Genomic DNA, 23,500 nt, shown 5'->3' with positions numbered 1-23,500 from the left:
ATTTGAAAGGTTTTAGGTCCACTTTTCGGTCATGTTGTCAGATCAGTTCTTTTTCCCTCATTAATCACAGTTACATAACAGAAAACACCTTTCAGTGTAAATTCATTTATAAAAACATAGCTGATATGTCCAATATAGTAATTTTTACCCTTCAGCTGTAAAAGACTGATAGGTATTGTTGTCACCCTGCCAGGCCCGCGTGTAATGTTGACATCCAAGTTTATGAACACAATAACTTGAGAAAGACTTTCGATTGATTCCATAGAGACCTTGGTCAAGGTCAAGGTTAGAAGCCAAGTGTTCTGAAAATCTTGTGAATATGATAAGAAGGTGGTCAGAATTTTGAAAATGATAAGATAGGTTTGTCTACTAGGAGGCTGACAACACTGTCGAGAAAGGTGGGACAGAGAGAGATCAAGTCCCCCTGACATCACATCTGATTGGGGATAAAAGGTCTTAACATCCAGCCTCATGTTTAAAATGATCATAGTGCTAAAACAGAGCTTCTAGTAAATCATTGATTTTGATGGTCTGAGAGCAGAGAGTCTCTATGGGGATGCAGTTTGTGGAGGATGACAGAAAACGAGAATCTGCAGAGAGGCGTGTTAGACTGCAACTCTACTTCCTGGTCCCAGCTCTGGATAGTCATGTTTTGGGGAATTTGATACATTTGTTCAGATTTCTAGGAATGAGAGCTGCGCCATCCATAGTGGGATAGATTCCATCTCCCCAGCCACCTCCTCCAAGATTTGGGGGGACACCAAGATGTTCTCAGACCAGCCAAGTGCTCTGGGGCTTCAACCAGGGAAGCATCCTTGTCAGATATCCTGAACACCTCAACTGGTTTGTTTCAGTGTGGAGGAGCAGCAGCTCTACTTTGAGGCTCAGCCACCCTTCTTCTGCAGGACCATTGGGGTCATGTGTTGGTCAGCAGTGAAGGATGGATGTCCTGGAGGTGTGTTTCCTGACTTTTGAGGCTAGCTACTCTGATATTTTTTTAAATGCTCAGCAGCCTGGCTTATTAATAAACTACCAAAATAATAACACTTAATATACCAGCTTTCATGTCATGAGCACAACCAGAAGGAGTGTTTTGCAACTTCCTGGTTGTCCAAACTTCTTTTTTAATTAAAGCAGAATCAGTCCAAATCTAAAAGCAAAATCAAATGAATTTATTATTCAACCAAATTGCACAGACATTTTAAAAAAATGATAATCTGGCCATGACAGACACACAGATAGAGACACATGGACAAGAGAAACTACGACTTTGGAATCTCATAGTAACTACCACTAATATATCCCCAGCACTGGGAGAAGAGCCGAGTTATTTTAACACTCCCATGCAACTACAGGTCAACACACAACTTCTAGCATCCTATACGTCTTAGAAAAACAGAAAAAAGGTAGTTGTAGTACGTGTGTGTGTGCGCTGTTGGAATGACAGGCTGGTTGTTGGTCGAGACCGAGTATGGATGGTTGATGTTGAACGTGGATCTAAAAGTCTTCAGAGCACCACTGTATACCCACTTTTGCAAAATGGCCAAACTCCTTACAATATTTACAAAAATATAAAATGTAAATAAAAATACAAACAAATTTTCTTTTTAAACACATTTTTGTTACGAAAGGAGGACTGAGGTGTAGAAGGTTTGCTGGCTGTCTTTCAACAGTGTCGTCCTCCGTGCAGAGTGGGCGCTGCAGACACTACTGATCTGTCTTCTGCTTCTTGCTTTCAACCTCATCCTGAAAACCGAGAAGATCGAGGTTAGAGGTGATGCTGCACAAAAATACAACACCGCTATTGATGTTTTGTTATCCCCCTTTTCACAAGTAAAAATGAATGTTTGCCAGCAGGTTAACAAAACATATTTCAAAGACGTGCTCTGAACTTTTCTATCCCTCACTAAAAAACGTTTCAGGTAAAGATAACATCCATCCAGATACGTGTTAAACAGGACATTGTTTTATGTTTTTATTATCATTATTATTATTATTATTATTATTATTATTATTTAAAGGAATCTTAGATAACTGTTGGATTATGCACTGTAAATCTGTAGGGTTTTTATAATTTGAAACTATACAGAAAACTGAGCTAAAGTTTCAAATATATGATATTTTGAGTATCAAATCTGGGTTCAGGATAAATAACACTGAAGCCCTTCAGTGTGACTGATCTGCTGTAACCCTAACTGTTCTTGCTGTTTTTAGCATAAAAAGCTGCTCCTGTAAGCTGGACACATCCTCACATCGTCATCGTCATCGTCATCAGCTGCTCTCTTCCCCCTCGGTCCATCAATGTCATCTTCTTCATCGTCCTCCTCGTCACCTGAATACAAAAAGATAAAGCTTGTTAGAATGAAACAGTAGAACAAATCGAGGCTTCAGTTCAGTATTTTTCACCCCACCTGGATCACACTGTGACTGCTGTGACTTCTAAACAGATGTCTTGTCAAACTTTATCAATAAATAATGCAGACAAATTTCTATCTACTTACATGAATAATTGGTCTTATGTGTAGTTATCCATCGTGTGTATGATTCATAATTTAGATATGTAGCAAACCCTTGGCCTTCTCTCAATAAGCTTCACGATGTAGTCACCTGAAATGGTTTTCACCTCACAGCTGTGCCTTGTCAGGGTTCATTTGTGGAATTTCTTGCCCCCTTAATGGGGTTGGGACCATCAGTTGTGTTGTGCAGAAGTTAGCTTGCTACACAGCTGAGAGCCCTATTTGACTACTTCATATTATGGCATGAACCAATCCGCTAAGTACAGAGAAACAACAGTCCATCGTTGCTTTAAGAAGTAAAGGTCAGTCAATCTGGAAAATTGCTAAAACTTTGAATCTGTCCCCAAGTGCAGCCGTAAAACTATCAAGCACTATGACTAAACTGGCTTACACGAGAACCTCCCCAGGAAAGGAAGACCAAGAGTCACCTCTGCTGCTGAGGGTATATATTTCTGAGTCACCAGCCTCAGAAATTGCGAGCACCTCAGATTAGAGCCCAGATAGAGAGACTGCAGGTATCAGGCCTTTATGGCCAAATAGCTGCTACAAAACCACCACTCAGGAAAAGCAACAAGCAGAAGAGATCTGTTTGGGCCAAAAACAAGAAGGAATGGCCATTACACCAGTGGAAATCTCTGCTTTGGTCTGATGAGTCCAAATTTGAGATCTTTGGTTCCAACCATCGTGTCTTTGTGTGACACAGAAAAGGTTGAATGTTGAATCCTCACCCTATCTCTAAGAGAGATAGGGTGAGGATTCATTTCCCCCATTTGGATCTGTGATCTCATTCTTTTGGTCACTACAGCTTGTGACTGTGGGTGAGGGTAGGGACGTGGTTGACCAGTAAATTACAGACCCAATATCTGATTTACAAACATGAGGACTGAAAATTTCCAGTTTATCAAACACCACTGAGCAGTCCTTACCTTTAAATCTAACCTTTCCTCTTTCATATCTTTCTCCATCTCGGAGTGAAGTTAGCTCTCTTTCTTTTCTCTCCCTGTGTAATACAGCAGCTGAACCTTTAGCTAGCAACACACTGTGAGACAAGCTGCACACAAGCATCTGTGTTTGCTGATGTTTGTTGAGCTCAAAAACATTCAAAAATGTTGGGAGGTGTTACAAAAATCCAAACTCCTAAAATGACCCCAACACTAAAAACAACGCCACGTCTGCTTTTTCCTCTCACCTCTGCATTATATTGATTGACATGTTTTGTTGTTGTTCTGTTTCATCACCTCTTTGCTCAGCATGGCATAAAAAAAAACCTACCTTCTCTATCCTCCTCCTCTTCGTCGCCCACATCCTCCTCATCCTCCTCTACCTCATTGTCTTCCTCACCATTTTCCTTTTCCTGACACGGTGAGACAGATTTATGTTGGTCACCAGTAACACACAAGGACTATCCACGTCCTAAAAGGTGCGAGAGGCGTTAACAGGAGCTGTTCTTACATTTTTGCCATTGGCAGCAGAGTCTTCTCCATTCTCTGTCTCTTCAGTCTGTTTCTTCTCCTTCAGCTCCTGAAACAAAACATATTCTCAGACATGCTGGCCCACTTTTATGAATGCAGGAAGAGCACATGATTAAATGAGATGACCTAATGACCAAGTGTGATCTCAGCATAACTCACTTTATGGTTTCAGAAAATTTTTTAGGAAAGATTATTTAGTTTAGAAAGAGAAAATTGAGCAAAAATGAGAAAAAGGTAAATATAAATTGCATTGACTTAAAGTTTAACTAAATACGACATCTGTCAAAAAACTAATGTAGTTTTGTTTTTTTGTTTTTTTGTTTGTTTTTTTTAATTGAACTTTTAATTGCAAAGCAGGAAAACAGCAGTCACCAGCATATACATACACAGGACAAAGATGCATCTACATGTATAGCAGGACGTGAGAGGCAGAAAGAAAAAGCCAACAGCAATAGTAATAAACAATGAAAAAGGTTAACAATCGTCCCTTTGTTGCCAGGCTAAATCCCGTAAGCCCGATTTCAACCTCTGAGCAGAAGGAGTGTCCAGATAGGCCAAAAAAGGGTCCCGGTAGAAAAGGAAAGGTTTGTCCTTAAGTGCCGTAGAGAAGGCTTCCATTGGCACAATACTTATCACAGACTAGCCAATGGTTGATAGATGGAGCCTTATCAGAAATCCACAGTAAATGGTAAATGGCCTGTATTTATATAGCGCTTTACTAGTCCCTAAGGACCCCAAAGCGCTTTACATATCCAGTCATCCACCCATTCACACACACATTCACACACTGGTGATGGCAAGCTACATTGTAGCCACAGCCACCCTGGGGCGCACTGACAGAGGCGAGGCTGCCGAACACTGGCGCCACCGTGCCCTCTGACCACCACCACAGTACCATAATGCACTTTCGAGCGTAGTGTAGCAGTATGTGAAGGAGATCTTTGCTGCGAAAGCCGGCAGGTAGCTCATCATTTAGTCCTAACAAGCAAGTCCTTGGACCCAGATGCAGTCGGCAATTAAATATAACACATAGCTTATCTATGATCTCCAAAACTGTAGAATAACAGGGCAGCTCCACAGACAATGAAAAAAGGAACCAACAGCAGACTGACATTTGTAACAAAGATTAGGCAAAGCTGGAAACATTATGTGTCTCTTCTCAGGTGTAATATAAAGCCTATTTATAAGTTTAAACTGCCTCTCCCAAATAGAATTAGATGCCAAGGCTTTAAAAGGACGACAACACAACTCATCCCAAGCCTCAGCATCTATAGCGCCTACGTCTGATTCCCATTGGCCCTTGATTTTGTTAGAGTTATCTATTCTAAGATCAGACAGAATGTTATAAACCTTTTCAGTGATACATTTTAGTTGGGTAGTTTTTACCATGAGTGATTCTGTAGGAGAAAGACCAAACCCTCCATTAAAATCCTTCAATTTAGAAGTAATATCGTGCTTTACCTGAAAGTACTTCAAAAAATCCTTATTGGTCAGACCAAACTTGCTTTTCAGTTGATTAAAAGTAAGAAGAGAGTTCTCATGAACAAGATCACCCACTGGATTAATCCCTTTTTGAGACCAGTCCGCAAAACCAGCCCGAAGACCAGGTAAGAAGTCAGGGTTTTCATGAATAGGAGTAAGTAGGGAGAAACAATTAAAATATCCTTCCAGGCGCCTGACTTTGCGCCAAATAATGAGCATATTCTTTAGCACCATATTATCTTGTGTTAGAACTGTGGCTTTACCTGAGGAAATATATAGCAGGTTCCGCAACGGATACCCTTTAAAGAAGTGGACTCAGCGCTGAGGTAAATAGAATCCGGATCGTCCATAAACCATTCTGTAAGAAATTTAAACTGTGCAGCCAAGAGGTATTGTGGGAAGGAGGGAGCGGCAAGACCGCCTTTCTGAACAGGCAAACACAGAAAACTGTATCTCAGCCTAGGTCTTTTCTTACGCCATATAAAAGAAATAATTGAACCATTTAATTTTGACAAAACCTTTTTGGACAGAGCAAGCGGTAACATCTGGAATAAATACAAGAGGCGAGGGAGGATATTCATCTTGACCAGGTGAATACGACCTAAGAGAGACAGAGGGAGGCTGCACCACCTACCCAAATCGCGATTGATGGTCTAAATCAAAGGGGTGTAGTTCAGACTATACATTTCTTTTAGATTCGGTGAAATCTTTACCCCTAAATAAGTGAAACCGGAGTAATGTAGTTTTTTAAAGAAAACATTTTCTTAAATGCAAAAATAGATAAATGATCTAAAGTACTGTAATGTCAAATGATATAAGGTATACATGCAACATAATACATAAAATAAAACTGTCTGTTAGGCTTTCTTACGTTAACAGTGGGAAAAGGTTCTGACAGTGTTGTATCTGCTGGATGACATAGATTAGGTATGTGTTCATGAGTATGTGACTTTGTGCAGGTGTGTGTCTGCATGTTTACATGTGCAAAATGATTGAGTGAGTTTGTTTTTAAGCCTTTAAAGGAGCATGTGGTAGCAGCGGTGAAGAAAAGTGAGCATATGCACATTCTGAAGATTTTGTCCTGCTGAACACAACGTTATGATGCTGCACATGTTAATAATTAATGTCAGTAATCATTTGGTGCAACGTAACAGCCCCAGGCCAGTGGCTCATGATCCACAACATTTTTATTAGTCTGTGGGGGAAAAAAGCTTTTCATTTTATATTTTTAAATATTAAAACAATTTCATTAACACAATATTTTATAATATTTCACTTTAAATCTGAAAAATAATGTTACAAAAGCTTCAAATAAATACTGTCTAGTACACCTCATGGCCCCCTTTAGACTCAGGTGTTGCAGGTCACCTGCAGCAGCCTAATCTAAACGTGGTATCAGACTAAGTGAACAGTTCATCTGCATATTTTAATGTAGCCGTACGTCTGTAGCTTAACTGTAGATTTGTTGCTGTGTAGAACAAAGAGCCGTGGATGGAGCAGCTACAGGGTTTGCTTTTCTTTACATTGGAGTTTGTTGATCAGGTTCTTTGATGACGGGCTCCTGCCAGCTTTACCCACTGAAGGTTTTAATGGTCATTACAGCTAGAAAAAAGTTTTCACTCCAGCTGAGCTCAATGTGTCGTCTCCTCTTTGCCCTTTGTAGTGCACAGTGTAGACAGACGTCAAGCCAACGTTAATATGTGACATTATCATCACTGCTTCTGTTGTGTTACCAGGCTTTCTGTTGAAACACTGGGCTCTGCGTGGGCTTTATGTTGTCGTACTTTTTACTCACATGCATGCTTCTAAATACGTTTCTATTGCAGGTCTATTTTTTGTTACAAATGTGGGCGAGCGTTACAGTACGGAGGAGTATTTTTGTTTTCTTTTGTTTCTTTTAAACAAAATGTGCAGATTACAGTTGTTTACAGGCTAGCTTCCACAGCTCCTATACCCTCTACAAAATGTCTTGTGTGGTTGAGTTAGTGAAACAAATTGATCGACCATCTTGTGACACAACCTACATCCTCTGTATTGCACATGGTGTAACCATCGATATCCTTGCACCTGTCCACTGCAGCCACTTCATTTTTTACAAATCTGTCCAACTCTTCCCTGACCAGATGCAGCTTTCTGCACCATCTTTTCAACATTGGAGTGGATAGACTGTAAAATCTAATTAGTTCACAAAACTTAAAAAAAATTAATCAAATATGCAAACTTATTGCCTAAAAAAAAAAAAAAAAAAAAAAAAAAAAAATAACGAAAAGAAAAACATACAAAAAGCTTATTTAAAATAACCAAGTTAGGGCAACTTATTAATTATGAGTACATTGGTCATAATTAGTTCTTACAGAGTTTTAAAAAAAAAATATGCAAGCTCGTGGCCTCAAAAAAGAAATAAGCGTACTTAAGATCACCAACTTAGGACAGCTTCTTCATTGTGAGTACACAGCACTAAGAATATCTTGGATTTTCTGAACAATAGTAAATGTTTGGTCAATGACAAACATTTCAAGATCAATTATATTAAAAAAAAAAAAAAACTTCTGAAAAAAAAAAAATTGTGGTAAGTTACTATTTTTAATTTGTCTACATACAAACTGAATGCAACTAAAATCACATTGCTTTTTATATTCCTTGAGTTTAAGAGATTTCTAGTTCAACAACACTCAGATATAAACACTGTCAGTATAATTAAAAACACTTCTCGTAATGTAGTTAAAATCAGCCCAACTTTTATTTTCAAACGCAAAAAAGTATATCAGCCAACATACTGGACACTGTTCTGCTGAACAACAAACAAGTATACTGCCGCTATAGTAGCCTGTGTTATTGAATTTTATTTTAAATATTACCAAATGTAAATTTCATATTTATTTGTTACACAATTTAAAGCTTTAATAACCGTATAATGAAACAAAGTCCTAGTTTCAATTTCTGTCTATCTATCAAATGTTCAGTGTAGTCTGTAGCTCTAACACCACATTTGTTGTGCATTTAAACACACAAGCTTGTAATACTTTAAGGATGTGAAGGTCCTGGCATTACTTTCAAAATGACTGTCATAGATTTAGGTGATTCAAATATAAGTGCCTGAAGAAAGTCTTTAACATTGTCCCAACATCCCCGTACAGTGGCAGTGGATGTGGGTTGGAGATCCAATGACCTTGAAGATGCAGGTGACCATCTTCACTGACCACACCATCTGTGACGGAGGACTCATCTCTCCTTGCGTTCTGCAAGGAAACAATCATATTCTTTAGAACTCATTCATTCTCTTCCGCTTATCCTTTTCAGGTTGGCGGCGGGAGGCTGGAGATAATCCCAGCTACCATAGAGAGGCAGGGTTCACCCTGGACATGTCGCCAGTCTGTCACAACACATGAGACAGGCAACCATTTACACTCTGATTCACACCCACTTGCACTTTCGAATAACCAATTGACCTAACCACATGTCTTTGGTCATGGGATAGTCCGGAGTACCTGAAGAGAACCCACGCCAACACGACCATGCAAACTCCACACAGAAAGGCCCTGGCCAGGTGGCGGAATCGAACTAATCACCGCGCTGCCCATTCTTTAGAACACCAAGTTATATTTGCTCTTAAAACATTTTTTCTGCATTTTAGACAATCAAGTTACATTATTACACTGTTTTCAAAAAATGCCGTCAATTTGATATAACCAATTATGCCATCCATCCATTTTCTTCCACTTATCCACAGCTGGGTCGCGGGGGCAGGGGCCTAAGCAGAGAACCCCCAGACCGCATGTCCTGGGTCTGCTCTGGGGCCTCCTCCCGGTGGGACACGCCCAAACCACCTCGACTGGCTCCTTTCGATGTGGAGGAGTAGCAGCTCTACTCTGAGGATGATTGCAGCTGTGGCCCCAATCCATCTGCCAATCTTTTGTTCTTCTCTCTGCTCATTTGTGAACAAGACCCCAAGATACCTAAACTCTTCCATTTGGGGCAGCAACTCATCCTTTAGCCAGAGTGGACGCTCCACCCTTTTCCAGCTGAGGACCATGGCCACAGATCTGGAGGTGCTGATTCTCATTCCCGCCACTTCACACTCAGCTGTGAACTGCTCCATTGCGAGGCGGAGGCCACCACCTGGCTAACCAAGGCTGGTAGGACTCTTCCTTCAGCTTGATGCCTCCCTTCTGAGATTATCACCACGACAGGCACCAACCACCTACCGGCCGCAGCTCCTTGCTGCAGCAGCATCAGCTATGGAGGTGCAGAACATTGTCCATTTTGACTCAATGTCCCCACCCTCCCTTGGAAACTGTTGAACTGGGATATTAAGATCTCCTGAACTGGGGCTTCTGGCAGGCATCCCATGTGCAGCCTATATGCTTGGGTGTGACAGGTCTGTCCAGCATCCTCCCCCACCACCTGATCCAACTCAGTTGAGTTGATAGCTCAAACGTTCAGACTTTGCTATATACTGTACAGACATTGTGGTACCTCTAAACTAAGTTTGTGAGATATAATCTTTCAAGAAATGCAGCCCAAACTGTTGTTTGTATTTACTTACACAACATGTCTAATGAAATGTACACAAAGTCCTGCTTTAATGCGTCTGAGGACAACAGCATAATGCAGTCATATCTGAGGACTAATAACAGAAAGCACGAAAAGCTTGGTAAAGAAACAATTTCCCAAAGCCAAAGAATAAATTAGAGGAGTAAAACAGGTTGGTCTAAAGTATGATTAAACATTTAGCATGATTGATATAGATGACACTGAATATTACTAATCTACTGGAAAACAAAAAATACTTACCACTCAACTGATGTCTGTCCAACAGCTCCTTTTCTAGACTTGCAAGAGTTCAGTGTAATGTGGGCAATCATTAAACTCTTTCAGTCTAACGACAATTCTGCAAACTCTGAGAAATCTCTGACAAAGTAAAAAGAAAAAAGAAAGAAAGAAAACAAGAATAAAAACCAGCAAATTATTCAGAAGCAGATTAGATGCCTAATGGCTGTGCAACCATAGATAACTTACAACATAAAGTTCTGTTGTTTACAACATAGAACTTAATGTTGTTAAAGTTGTTACTTGTTACAGTTTCTTGTTACAGTTTCTAATAAGCAAGATGACCAGATAAAACTTGTGGCTGTGTTTATATCTAACACAGGCTACCCCAAAATGTTTCTGGATGTCTTAAATTTGACTTTCACAACAAAACTTGTATACGAATACAGTTTTTAGTAAAAAGTAATGGTATTAAGACTACTTTTTTAAAAATGTAACTAAGCAGAAATGTTGCTAGTTAAATAGAATAGAATTCAACTTTATTGTCATTGCACATGCACAGGTACAGGGCAACGAAATGCAGTTTGCATCCATCCAGAAGTGCTTTAGTGATATAGATATATTACAATATATATTAGCAATAGTATAGATATGTAAGTATACTACAGAAATGGGTCTATTATGGTATGTTATAATGTACACGGTATGAAGTATGTTGTGAATATTCTATAACTAAGTATGTAAAGGCTGTAGTGAGTACAAGCTATGTACAGGCTATGAACAGGATATAAATATGAAAAACTATACAGAATATGAAATAAATAACTTTACAGAAATCTGAGATATACAGCTATACAGAAATGGGAACTGTAAAAGCAGTAATGTAAAAGCAGTTTGTTTATGTTGATAAAGAATGGCTAGATTTGACATTCACAGATGCCGCAGATGTAGCCATAAAGCATTAAAACAAATGCAGGAGTTTGAATACATGCTTGTAAATTATTGTGCTTTTGCCACCTAACAGTTTGTGTGAGGTGAAAACATGACAACGCTGCTAAGAGGCAAGGCAAGGCAAGTTTATTTGTATAGCACAATTCAACAACAAGGTGATTCAAAGTGCTTTACAGAGACATTAGAAACAAGAACAAATAAAAAGCATGATTTAAAATTGAATAAAACAAGCAAATAAACTAACTAACTAATTAACAAACAAACAACAGTATATAAAATCAAAACAGATAAAATCAGAACAGTAGATAAAATCAGTAGTTAAATGTAAGTTTTGAAATTTAAGCTTAAAGTGTGGATTTGGTGCTTTATTCAAATGCAGCTGAGAACAGGTGAGTCTTCAACCTGGATTTAAATAAACTGAGTGTTTCAGCTGATCTGAGGCTTTCTGGGAGTTTGTTCCAGATATAAGGAGCATAAAAGCTGAATGCAGCTTCTCCGTGTCTGGTTCTGACTCTGGGAACTGATAAAAGACCGGATCCAGATGACCTGAGGGATCTGGATGGTTCATACTGGGTCAGGAGGTCATTGATGTATTTTGGTCCTAAACCATTCAGAGCAGGGCTGCCCAATCCCGGTCCTCGAGAGCTACTATCCTGCAGCTTTTAGATGCATCCCTACTCCAACACAGCTGAATCAAATGGTTTGATTACCTCTTCAGCATGCCATCATGTTTGGCAAAGGCCTGATAACAAGCCATTCATTTGATTCAGCTGTGTGGGAACAAGGATGCATCTAAAAGCTGCAGGACGGTAGCTCTCGAGGACCGGGATTGGGCACCCCTGATTCAGAGCTTTATAGGCCAGCATCAGAACTTTAAAGTCTATCCTCTGACGGACAGGCAGCCAGTGTAAGGACCTCAGAGCTGGACTGATGTGGTCCACTTTTTTGGTCTTAGTGAGGACTCGAGCAGCAGAGTTCTGAATGAGCTGTAGTTGTCTGACTGATTTTTTAGGTAGACCTGTAAAGATGCTGTTACAGTAATCAAGCCTACTAAAGATGAATGCATGGACTAGTTTTTCCAGGTCCTGTTGAGACATCAGATCTTTTATCCTTGATATATTCTTGAGGTGATAGTAAGCTGACTTTGTTATTGTCTTAATGTGTTTTTCTAAGTTTAGGTCTGCATCCATCACTACACCCAAATTTCTCGCCTGGTTTGTGGTTTTTAGGTGTATAGATTGAAGTTCTCTGGTGACCTGTAATCGTTTTTCTTTGGCGCCAAAGACTATTACCTCAGTTTTGTTTTTGTTTAGCTGGAGAAAATTGTGGCACAACCAGTCATTGATTTCCTCAATGCATTTACCAAGAGCCTGTACAGGGCCTCGGTCTCCTGGTGACATTGTGATATATATTTGTGTGTCATCTGCATAGCTGTGATAGTTTATTTTGTTGTTGTTTATAATCTGTGCCAGTGGGAGCATGTAGATGTTAAACAGAAGGGGTCCCAAGATGGAACCTTGGGGAACTCCACATGTGATACTTGTCTGCTCAGATGTGAAGTTACCTATTGATACAAAGTATTTCCTGTTTTCTACGTATGTTTTGAACCAGTTTAGTACAGTTCCTGAAAGACCTGTCCAGTTCTCCAGTCGTTTGAGTAATATGTTGTGGTCAACTGTATCAAATGCTGCACTGAGATCCAGTAAAACTAGGACTGACATTTTTCCACTGTCTGTATTCAGACATATGTCATTAAACACTTTGGTCAGAGCGGTTTCAGTGCTGTGGTTCTGTCTAAAACCTGACTGGAAGGCATCGTAGCAATTATTCTGTTTTAAGAAGTAACTGAGCTGTTGGGAAACTGCTTTTTCAATGATCTTACTTAAAAACGGGAGATTTGAGATCGGCCTGTAGTTGTTCATTTGTGTCTTGTCAAGAGCTGCGAAAACGTCTCGTCTCTTATCTAATGATTTATAAGCTCACCTTTCCCATTTCGAATCAACAACAGTTAGTTTCACTGAGAGAAATGTAAACGAAAAAGTTAAAGCTGCAGGGTTTATGTTTTTTTAACCAACAGAAGCCGAGAGGCGGCAGCATGCTACAAGGCTAGGCTAACACTGGCTAGCAAGTTTATAAACCTGACACTGCAAGAAGGCAGAAAAAGTAAATTATTTACTCACCAAATCAGCACACCTCCTATAAGAATCACAGTAATGCCAACAATAACCACTTAAGCTGAAGCTTCTCCAGCTGCATCCAGGTTTGCTCATCATAGTCCAGAAACAAAAAACATACATGCCATGAAAGTGGAGGAGGAAAGCAGCCACATGGCATTTTTAAACCACATCATCTTATCCTTCCACTGAAGGAAGACTGCCTTTTGCAATTTCTCTGCAAAGTCATGCCATGATGAATTAAAACAAAATAAAATGACCATTTCACATGGTTTTAACTGGTTTAGTAGGCATTTGTATGACCTAAGATGCATGTTCTCAATATAGTTCTTTGTTTTTGTGTAGAAACAAAAAAAACAAACAACAAAAAAAAATACTAGGAATAAAAAAAGCAATGAGAAAAAGCAAATCAAAAATTTATTAATTTTTTTTTTTTTTTTTAGCTGTACAGCTGGGTGACTTTATATAAAATTCCAATAGTGATACAAACTGTCAGATAATGAAGTATCTGAAGTACAATTTCATTAAGTCACCTACACAGAGGGTATGGCAGCCATGGCAGTTTGCCTTGAAAACAACAACCGTGATCTCCACATTTCAGCTTTCCTCAAAATAATAAGGAAACACCACAGAGAAAGCCTCTCATCACCACAAACCAAAAGATTAGACAAAAGACTAATTACCGCATCATCATTATTTATCTATGCCTAAAACAAATAGAAAACAAATACTCAAAGTGAATATTTTTGTCAGTATGAGCGCAAAACCTCTGGGTTTTTCCCTCCTGTCCTCACCTCTGTGGAAATGGGATGCCAGTTATCGTTTACAAACACAGTGCTTCGACGCTTTAAGTTGCAGTTGGCTGGAAAAACAAAAGTTATTTTTAACAAAGTAGTTTTCGGTGCCTTTCATGAACGCTCACTCTGCTTTCCAGTAGCACGCTCTAAACAGAGCATATTTACATGAATGCAGCATTTCACAGGATTCCTTCTAAACATGGCTGAACAGGACTACAAATCTATTCTTCACTCGTGAAATTGGGGTACATGATGCTCTGTGCTGAGTTTGCATAATAAAACGCGCGTTTGCACCCTGCCACTCCAGGTCTTTGGAGTGGTTTTCCAGTGTCTGTGTGCTAGTTTAAGTGCTTGATGAGTTGTTGGACTGCCTCTGTGTGGTTAAGAGACTGAAATAATCTCCATGTCTCTCATCTTATCTGATTGCCATAAATAGTTCTTAAAACACTGAGCCTTTGCCTTGGGTTTGATAACTAAAGGCTCCATATTAAAACGAGTGGATTAGACTGAAATTTCTACTTACTCTGAATTATTCTTAGACACTACACTAGGTTATCCAACTAATTAGGCTGCTTTTGAAGGTGTAATGATTATTCAATTGACCTGAGGTCTGCTGATGTAAGAAGGGCTGATTACATTTGCAAAGAGCATATTATGAACAGCACATTATGATTGGGAGCTGAGCCCCCCTAAGAGTTTGAACCTAGAATGGCACCTGGTTAGACGAAAGGAAGGCTTCCACCCCTCGTGGAGCGCGCGAGTCGGCTTGCAGACAGACATGCACAGCTTCACGGGCACGGCTCGCGCGCCAGCTGTTTGAATTAGCGTGTACCTGTAGAACACCCTGCGCCGCGTCGCTCGCTGTCAGCCTTTGTTTGAAATGGAGCTGCTCGGAAACAAACTGAGCAGAAACCACCAGCGTCCCCTCGGCATCACTCAGTACTACAGTACCAGCGGGTACACGAGGCGCGAGGAAACTGAGACATTAAAGAAAACTCGGTTAAAGAAGAAGAGAGGCCCGAGGGTCGGGCACAGCAGCCTGCCTCCACCGTGACGACACGCTCCCAGCTCCGCTGAGGGCCACAGTAGCAGTGAGGTGGAGCTCCACATGCATAAACTCAGATTATTGCTCGATCGCGTCACTGGAGTTACAGACAACACAGAGCTGGACAGTTAGAAACATGCGTGTCCACGCCGTTTCACCGCAGCGGAACTACCATTTGCTTTTGTGAATGATTACACGAATACGTATCAGAAGCACTAACAATGAAGCCGATATTTACTATTTTAAACCAAAACCAGAACAGTAGTTTAACAAGACTAGATGTGGCTCTGTGATAGTCCCGCGGTCGTGAATGGAAACACTCGGTGCCGGGCGGGAGATAACCCACTCTGCTATCCTACCTCCATCCCTGAAGGTCTTTATTTGCTTTCGGTCACTGCTTCGACTTCTAAACGTTCCCCAAACAGTAAAAGTAATAGTTCTGCGCGCCTCAGCCGGTTCAGTTCCCTCAACTATCCGAGAGTTTGGCGACAGATCGGGACAGCCCTCACAGAACACACACCTGCATTGACGAGTACAGCGGCCGTATATGTAGTTTGTGAAATGACAGACAGGCATCCTACACTCTTAGAAAGGATGTGTTAAAAAATGACACAAAAAATGTGTTGTTACACTATTAACACATTTTGTGTAAATTTTAACATAACATGTGTAAGAAAATGTGTAAACATTGAAAAAATGTGTAAAACGCTTAACACACTTGATGTGTTGCACAGTTTAACACATTTTGTGTGTTATTTTCAGAATCTAACAACAGGACCTAAAATTAGCAGCTCAGTAATTTGATGCTAGCCCTGTGTTTAGTGAAATAAATTGTAGATTAACAATGTATTATAACTATATTAACTGAATAAATAAAATGTTTAGTTATTGTTTGTTTTCCTTAATCCTTTCCTCATTACTTTCAACAAATAAAACATTTTATAATGTAATGTGGACCAAGGTGTATGGTGTACTAAAATTCTGAAAGAGGATTAATTTTTTATTTCTCAATATGTATAGCATACCAATTAATGGCCATGGCTATACTATAAGCATAAGTATCCACAAAGAACAGGCTTAATTTTGACCGTAACATGTGAATACAATTGAAGCAAAAGTAGAAAATGAAATGAGTAAGAACACACATGCTTAAAATTGAAACAAATTCTGCCCAGCAACATGACATACCGGCGGCGGGAAGGGGGCGCTATCTTTCGCGCCAATGAGACAAAGGAGACAAAGATGGAGGTTACGTCGCCTAGTATGTTGTCAGACCTTACAGTAAGTATCATTTACCAGTTTATCTTAATGTACTGAAAATATGCCGGGGTTCTGGAAGAATGTGAATTTATATAAAATATAGGAGTTTAGAGTTTAAGTTAATTACTGCTTAACTATACCTAGCTAACCTTAATGTAACAGTCTTGCTAACATATCCTACTCTTAATTTTATTATTAGTTCTTGGATTTCGTGCCATACTCCATTAGAGTTAATGTGTTTTGGTAGTATTTTTATGTATTACTTTATTCATGTATTTATCTATTTACTTTATTTATGTATTAGAGTATTCAGAAATTGCTCTTAGAACCAGTGTGGTAGTTGGCTAGCGGCTCCGACAGGCATTATGTTGTCTATGAGCAACGCCAGAGTCAGCACCTAACCGTAGCAGTGTTGAGTAAAATGACAATATTGTCGTTAGCTCTGAATATAGCAAATGTAGTTATCACCGCGACCATTCGTTTACTAGCAGAGAATAGGAATAAAGACTGAGTAACTTTAACATGAAATATACCTCATATTGAGGAGATAATTATTTTTTCAAGCAGTTAAAGCAGTTTTTGCATCTAGTATGATTAACTAAAGTATGTGCACATTCTTTTTTAAGGCTTATTGCTGGAAACATGCTCTGATATAGTTTCTTTTTTATGCAGAACTTCTGAGGAAGTAATAGTCAGTGTTATTTAAAAAACCAAACAACAGCAACTTGACTATGCAAATTATCTTACTTATTTAGCCATGTGTTTCATTTTTTCAGCACACATATGACAACTTAGAATCTGTCAAAGTCCTTGTAACCACTTTTATAGATGAGAAAGAAATTTGTAAAAAAAAAAAAATTCTTATTGTCAGCAGTGCCACAGACATCAGACATCACTATTAGTCAGGATCAGATTTATTCACCAAGTAGCAACTAGAAGATAAAATCAATTTATTTATTATTCAGAATTTCTTTTAGTCATTGCGTTATAATCACGTAGTTAAGAAACCGCCTTCTTCTGCTGCAGCTTTTTGAGTAAACTCGTGCTTTTATGCTCTGTGGAAATTTGCTGTCATGACTTTGAAGATTATTGCAGAGAGGTAAAGTGTCTGGTGTTGCCTTTACACAGTCTACCATTACCACAGAAGAACAAAGTCAACCCCTGAAGTCACTCAGGAAAGCCCCACAGATTCTTAAGGAGTATGAAACCTGTCGGTGCCATCGAGGAGGCTCCTTGTGAAGACTTGCATTGGGGATTTGGTGGAGAGGTGTGGTTAGTAAGTATCGCACTTTACTGTACTTTGTTAAAATTTTGCAATGAATGTTTTCCTTTAAAAATGTTGAAGTGCACAGAAGTAAAAAAGTTTACCTTTGTTTTCCAGTTACCCTCTTAGTGCAGAGAAGCTAACTGTAGCAAAAAGCATCCTCACCACTTTTCCACCCTTAAGTGGCAGGACAGGGGGAAGGATTTGTAAGTAAATTTAGCATTTTAATAATGTAAATTCCACTACATACTGTAAATTGCACTTGTTCCCACTTACTGTGTATCGTTTAACCTTTATCTAATTATTTATTAGAGCTTTTTTTCTCAGTTAAAATTGCTCAGCTGTTACCCATATACCTCTGTCCTTTCTTCCTCAGGAGCATTATTATGATCCAGTCTCTCATTGTGGATTCCTAGAGACTAAACTGCGCAACCTTAGACGGAATCTCGACCAGGGGCAGAGACATTATAAGAAGCGAAAAGTGACAGATGACTGTGGTGAAGACAAGAAGCTCAGGCGAGAGGATGGGAATACCAGCAACACAGATGAGTGGGTCACCCAAGTTATTGCGGCCCTCAGCTGAGAACCTTCCAATTATCATGTCAGGCATGGAGGAAACATACACCAGTCTCAGAGCCTGGAATATTCGGAGAGTACCCACGGTTTTTGGACATGCCAAGTCTGGTAAGTTGCTTGGTTCTCTGGTAATGGTTTATGTACTCCTTCTCCACTCAGTTGTGTTTTGCATACAAAGTATGTAACAGGAGTCGATACATTTGGAGGTATGTTTATGAGCTCCTAGTGAATATTTTGAAAGTTTTATAACTTCAGAGTTTGATCATTACTCCCTGCGCACTGATTACAATGAGCATCACTTTTCACATGGTCCAAAATCTTAGTCGTACCACCAAATGACTATCTAATAGTAGGGACATCAAATGACAATGCAGAAAGTGCTGCTCGTGGAAGTGAAAACCCTACAAAAAATCACCTAAATCTGTATGAAACTCTGCTTTCAGCAGCACTATTTTCAACAAAAAAGCTCTACAGGACAAACCGCAGATAGACAACATAAGAAATTGTCTGCTAGAAAGTTGAACATCAGCTCAAAAGTCCTAATTTTTTCTCAGGGTCTGATGGGACCCAAATCATAGCTAAAATTAAGGAATAATGGACTTGTATTCAAATACCACTCCAAGTAAATTGTTGTTTCACTGTGTAGGTAAGCTTGATGTGGAATGGGTAACAGAAATGTGATACTGTAAAGTTTGATTTTAGCCATACAGCTACCAAATGGACAGAATGTACTTTTGATTTAATGTATTTAATGCTTCATTTTAAACTTAAACACTTCTTTTATTTCCGTAGGCTGAACTTGGAGTTTGGCAATTTTACAGGAGGAAAGGTGGATCTCTTTTTGCGAAAATGGGAAGCCAGTATCATTCCGAAGCTCAAATCAGTAGCTGCCCTGGAAACAAGAACCCCCCCGCCATGTGTTAACACACCTACTCCCACCAGTTGGTGCCAGTCGTTGCAGCCTTTTTTGCACTGGTATGTATTCAGTAAAGTTCTCACGGTATTTACTAGGGGGTGCAACGATACACAAAATTCACGGTTCGGTTCGGTTCGATACTTTGGTGTCACGGTTCGATATTTTTTCGATACAAAAAATGTTCATGCATTTTTAATTTGTCATTTATTAAAATTATAAATATATATTTTAACTCAAAAGTACAGTTTTTAAATTTAACCCTAACCCTTGTGCGTGTTTTTTATTTTGACAGCGAATGCGCACCTGCGGACCACTTATATGCAGCCCTGGTTTTTTAGCTCATCATATTGCAGCCACAGAAATTCTTTTGTCCATGAAACCATAAAGCTGCTCTTTCTTTTTGCCTTATAGTCTGATTTGTCATAACTTCTCCGTTTTGTGGTAAGCTTTTCTTTGGCTGTCACTTCTTCACCCTGACCTGTCTTATTTGGCTCAGCAGAACTGAAATGCTTTTACACACTCACTCACAAAAACTCAGCGATTCTCTGCGCGATCAACCTCTCACATGTTTAAGCTTGCTGCGGGAGATTTCACTTGTCATGTTTGCATAGTAAGCTAACGATTAATAAGACGATGTCAGAGGAATTGGTGCACAAATTATCATCACTCACAGATCAGTACTGTCGCTCTCTATACACAGTTCACACGATTGCAAAGTGAAAGCAAAAAAACAAGCGCAAATTCAAACGCGACTTCAATATGTCACATATTGACAGTGGCTCACCGATGCCAATGACATAATTACCCAGCTACATTTCCGAAAGAATGCAAAAGCATTGACATATATTTTTCCTACAATAGCCCGACGGGCAGGGAAGAGATAGATTTTGGTAGCCCGACTGAAAAAATCGCTAGCTCCGGGACGTCGGGCTAGCGATATTGCAAGCCCTGTATCTGATTGAGGAATCACTCATCTTTGGAAAAGAGAGTTTATTACAGAGAAATGGCTCTTTCCAAAATAAAAGCTATACTATCCGCTTCTTCTGGGCTATATTCTCAGCAGCATAAGGAGAATCACGTGCTAACAGCTGTCTAAATGACTCGGCTAAAGTTAGTAGCATGCTTGCTTTTTTTTGTCTGCTTCCACTTGTCTTTGCACTAGGATGATGTCGGCGTAAATGTGCAGTCATATTCGTTGTGTTCCCACTAGTGCTTTCAGGTTAATCTCGTTGAAATGACCTTAACGCCACAACACGGCAAATCTCCGTTAACGAGCTACCGCCTATCGCTCCGTGCATGGGGCTAGACGGCCAACACATTAACGAGCTAACTGCGCTAACACACTAGTTCACACCAATGTAATTGAGCATTGCATGGCACATCCAACATACTGTTTTACTTTAGTCCATGACTCGCTTACCTTCAGGGTCATACGTCACATGAAAACCAAAATAATTCCAAACGCCAGATCTGAATGAGAGTGGGGGAGGTCCATCTTGCAAGGAGAGCTTAACTTCTGTCTCACTAGCTTGCCCTGCGCTCTTCCTTCTGACTATGCTGTCTGTGTTGAGCGCTCAGTGGATCTGCGCTCGACAGTGCAGCCTAGGCGGAGTAGTCGAACACAGATTCACTGAGCGCTCAACACAGACAGCATCGTCAGAAGGAAAATTGATAAAATAAATTACAAATGTTGTATTGTTCGATACATATGCGTACCGAACCGGAAGCACTGTATCAAATGGTTCAATATCGATACGAATATCGTTGCACCCCTAGTATTTACCTGAGGAAAGCATTTGTCTACACCTCACTGAATACTATCTTTATCTTCCCCCATCTCCAAGCCTGGAACAAGTATTGCATCGCTTTGCAGTGATCCTGAAGCATCATCCACAACACACCAACCCCAGCTGATATGCATCGGTGATCTAAAGAGGGCAACCAGGCAGTACATCATTGTTGCTAAGAATGACAGAGTAACCATTTCTCTGAATGATGGCCTGACGTGTGCTGTGGATAAGCTTTTCAAACTGTACTGGGTATGTAACTTGTCCTATCCAGCACCACTTGGCTCCGTCTTCACCTTCTTTGAGTTTGTCTATGACCTGCCGCTGTCCACCCAAAGGAAAACCAAAGTACTGGAGCTGATTGCACAGATTAAAGGATGCAAGTAAAATGTTCACCTGTCCAAAATGTAGAGAGTCTCTGTTCACAGAGGTGAGAAACCTCATTTGGCATCTTTGTCAAATACACTGCTTATCAGGACTGACCATTTTTATGCCTATGCAGTGGAAAGGTCAGACAATATGAACTGATTGGCTGAAATTTTTGATTTTTGTATTTAAACCCAAGGTACAAAATTGTATAACCTGGATGCTATATTCGCCAAAATGTATGTTTTTCTGTTTGCATGCAACTGCACATTTGTTAAATGTTGACAATTTGTTGAAGATGACAATTGTTACCTTTAAAAATTTTAATTCATGTATTGTCTGGATTATATCAGAACATTATATATATATATTGAAAAAATTGAAAAATTGAAAAAAGGGCAATCATATATATGATTGCCCTTTTTTCAATTTTTTTTTGACATTTTAATGATCTAGAGAGATAGAAAGCTAGTCAGATATGAATTTTGTTTGATTTTGTAAAGTAAAAATTGTGATATAGCTTTGGCTAAAATTGAATTTAAAACATTTTAATTGAAAAGATTCTGACAGTTGTTGTTCATTCAGTTTGTAATGATTTATAATATGCCAAATAAAAAATGGAATTCAATAAGTGTATAATATATACCCATCTTTTTTCTCCTTTTTAAAAAAAAATTGAAATGTACACATTTTAACACATCTTTGTGTCAAAATAACACATCTTTGTGTTTACATTTTTTAACACAGAAGATGTGTTAAAGGAGCAGACACATTAATTGTGTTAAAACTGACACATCATGTGTTGTCCCTAATCTGATGCAGCACATGTGTTAAAATTTAACACATGATGTGTCAATTTTAACACATCCCTTCTAAGAGTGTACAATCTCTGCATGTCTGACTCTAAATGAAACTGGGAGGCGGTATTAAGCTGCCCACCGAGGAAGCTTAGAAATGTTCCCTGTGCCAAAACTAGTACCTTAATAAGCCCGTCTTTATTCCTCATCCATTAGCTCCGATCCTTCAGTACATATGTCAATGGATGGCAAATGTGTAGATTTATATTAGAATTTCGTGCATACAAGCAGGTCATAATGAATATCATCTAGAAAACTGGTAGTCTTCTTTTTCATACGCACTGTGCTTAAAATAGAAAAATTAGTAACATGTTACAGTTATAAATGGAAGCAAGAGTTAGAAAAAGCATCGTGCCCTGTCTCCTTCTATTGTCCTTACCTTGGTGCTCAGTTCTCCGCTGCTTTCCACCTGGCTGTCTGCCATATTAGATATATAAAAGGAAATTATTAATATCCAGTCAGAATATAGCAAAAAATAAAAATGAACGTATTGTAATTATTCCAGCTGCTGTGTTAAGATAATCGTTGCGCTGTCAGCTGCTTGTCCGCCAGCTGGAGCTCCCTTCTTTATAGAGCAGTGGGCGGAGAAGGGTGTCCAGAAGCGAACTGTGATTGGTGGTTTGGCTTTGACAATGTCCAGCCTACTATTGGCGAGGGGAAAACAATACCCAGCCCTCCTTGTGAGTGTGTGTGTGGGTCCTGACATTGATACACTATAAATCTCACACATGCTGTGTTGCACACACACACAGTGCATGTTTAACTTGAACAATTTCACAAGCTAGAGCCTGCACTTTATACTTCATACTACAATATCGTGGCTCAAGAGTTGGGAGTTCGCCTTGTAATCGGAAGGTTGCCGGTTCGAGCCCCGGCTTGGCAGTCTCGGTCATTGTGTCCTTGGGCAAGACACTTCACCCGTTGCCTACTGGTGGCGGTCAGAGGGCCCGGTAGCGCCGGCAGCCATTGAGTCCCTGAGGACATGTCAGTGGAGTGCAAATGTGTAGATTTATATAATTATATTAGAATTTCGACGCTTTACTATACAGACCATTTTACTGTCATACATCTGCTGTTCAGTTGTGTAAGAAGCATCGCCTAATTACGCGTATTGAAAGGAGCGATGCTGAGGTAAAATACCCCAACAGCATAATGGGCAGGCACCTAGATTTTACTTCAGTAAAAGTACTAAAGTATTTCCAGTGTCATTTAAAAAGCTGTCATCATGCTATATTACACTCCTTTATTATTATTATTATTATTATCA

At 39.5% G+C, this 23,500-nt stretch overlaps 1 protein-coding gene and 1 long non-coding RNA gene across 3 annotated transcripts; one reads left to right on the top strand and one right to left on the bottom strand.

Moving 5' to 3' along the window:
- Window positions 1-1,149: 1,149 nt before the first annotated feature.
- LOC147309860 (uncharacterized) lies at window positions 1,150-22,796 on the bottom strand. 2 transcript variants are annotated; one of them, XM_086268385.1, is made up of 5 exons: window positions 22,613-22,796; window positions 3,969-4,037; window positions 3,789-3,870; window positions 2,253-2,332; window positions 1,150-1,746 (listed from the first exon to the last, which is right to left on the bottom strand). In XM_086268385.1, exons 1-5 carry the CDS (start codon window positions 22,655-22,657, stop codon window positions 1,708-1,710), a joined length of 315 nt encoding a protein of 104 aa, XP_086124511.1. In that variant the 5' UTR covers window positions 22,658-22,796; the 3' UTR covers window positions 1,150-1,707. The 2 variants fall into 2 exon arrangements, with proteins under 2 accessions (XP_086124511.1, XP_086124512.1); XM_086268386.1 differs by having other exon boundaries at window positions 1,150-1,740.
- LOC147309861 (uncharacterized) lies at window positions 16,234-19,276 on the top strand. The gene is made up of 5 exons (XR_015125679.1): window positions 16,234-16,488; window positions 17,596-17,743; window positions 17,849-17,937; window positions 18,108-18,415; window positions 19,100-19,276. It is a non-coding gene; the product is annotated as an uncharacterized LOC147309861 (long non-coding RNA).
- Window positions 22,797-23,500: the final 704 nt, after the last annotated feature.

The sequence above is a fragment of the Aulonocara sp. 'chitande type north' Nkhata Bay genome, linkage group LG17 (genome assembly GCF_057382095.1).
Source record: "Aulonocara sp. 'chitande type north' Nkhata Bay isolate Kocher_YH1m ecotype deep benthic linkage group LG17, A_spYH_male_GT1.1, whole genome shotgun sequence".
In the NCBI taxonomy this organism is placed as follows: domain Eukaryota; kingdom Metazoa; phylum Chordata; class Actinopteri; order Cichliformes; family Cichlidae; genus Aulonocara; species Aulonocara sp. 'chitande type north' Nkhata Bay.
Note: the sequence above shows the minus strand (reverse complement) of the source record. Positions and strands in the feature narration are given on the sequence as shown.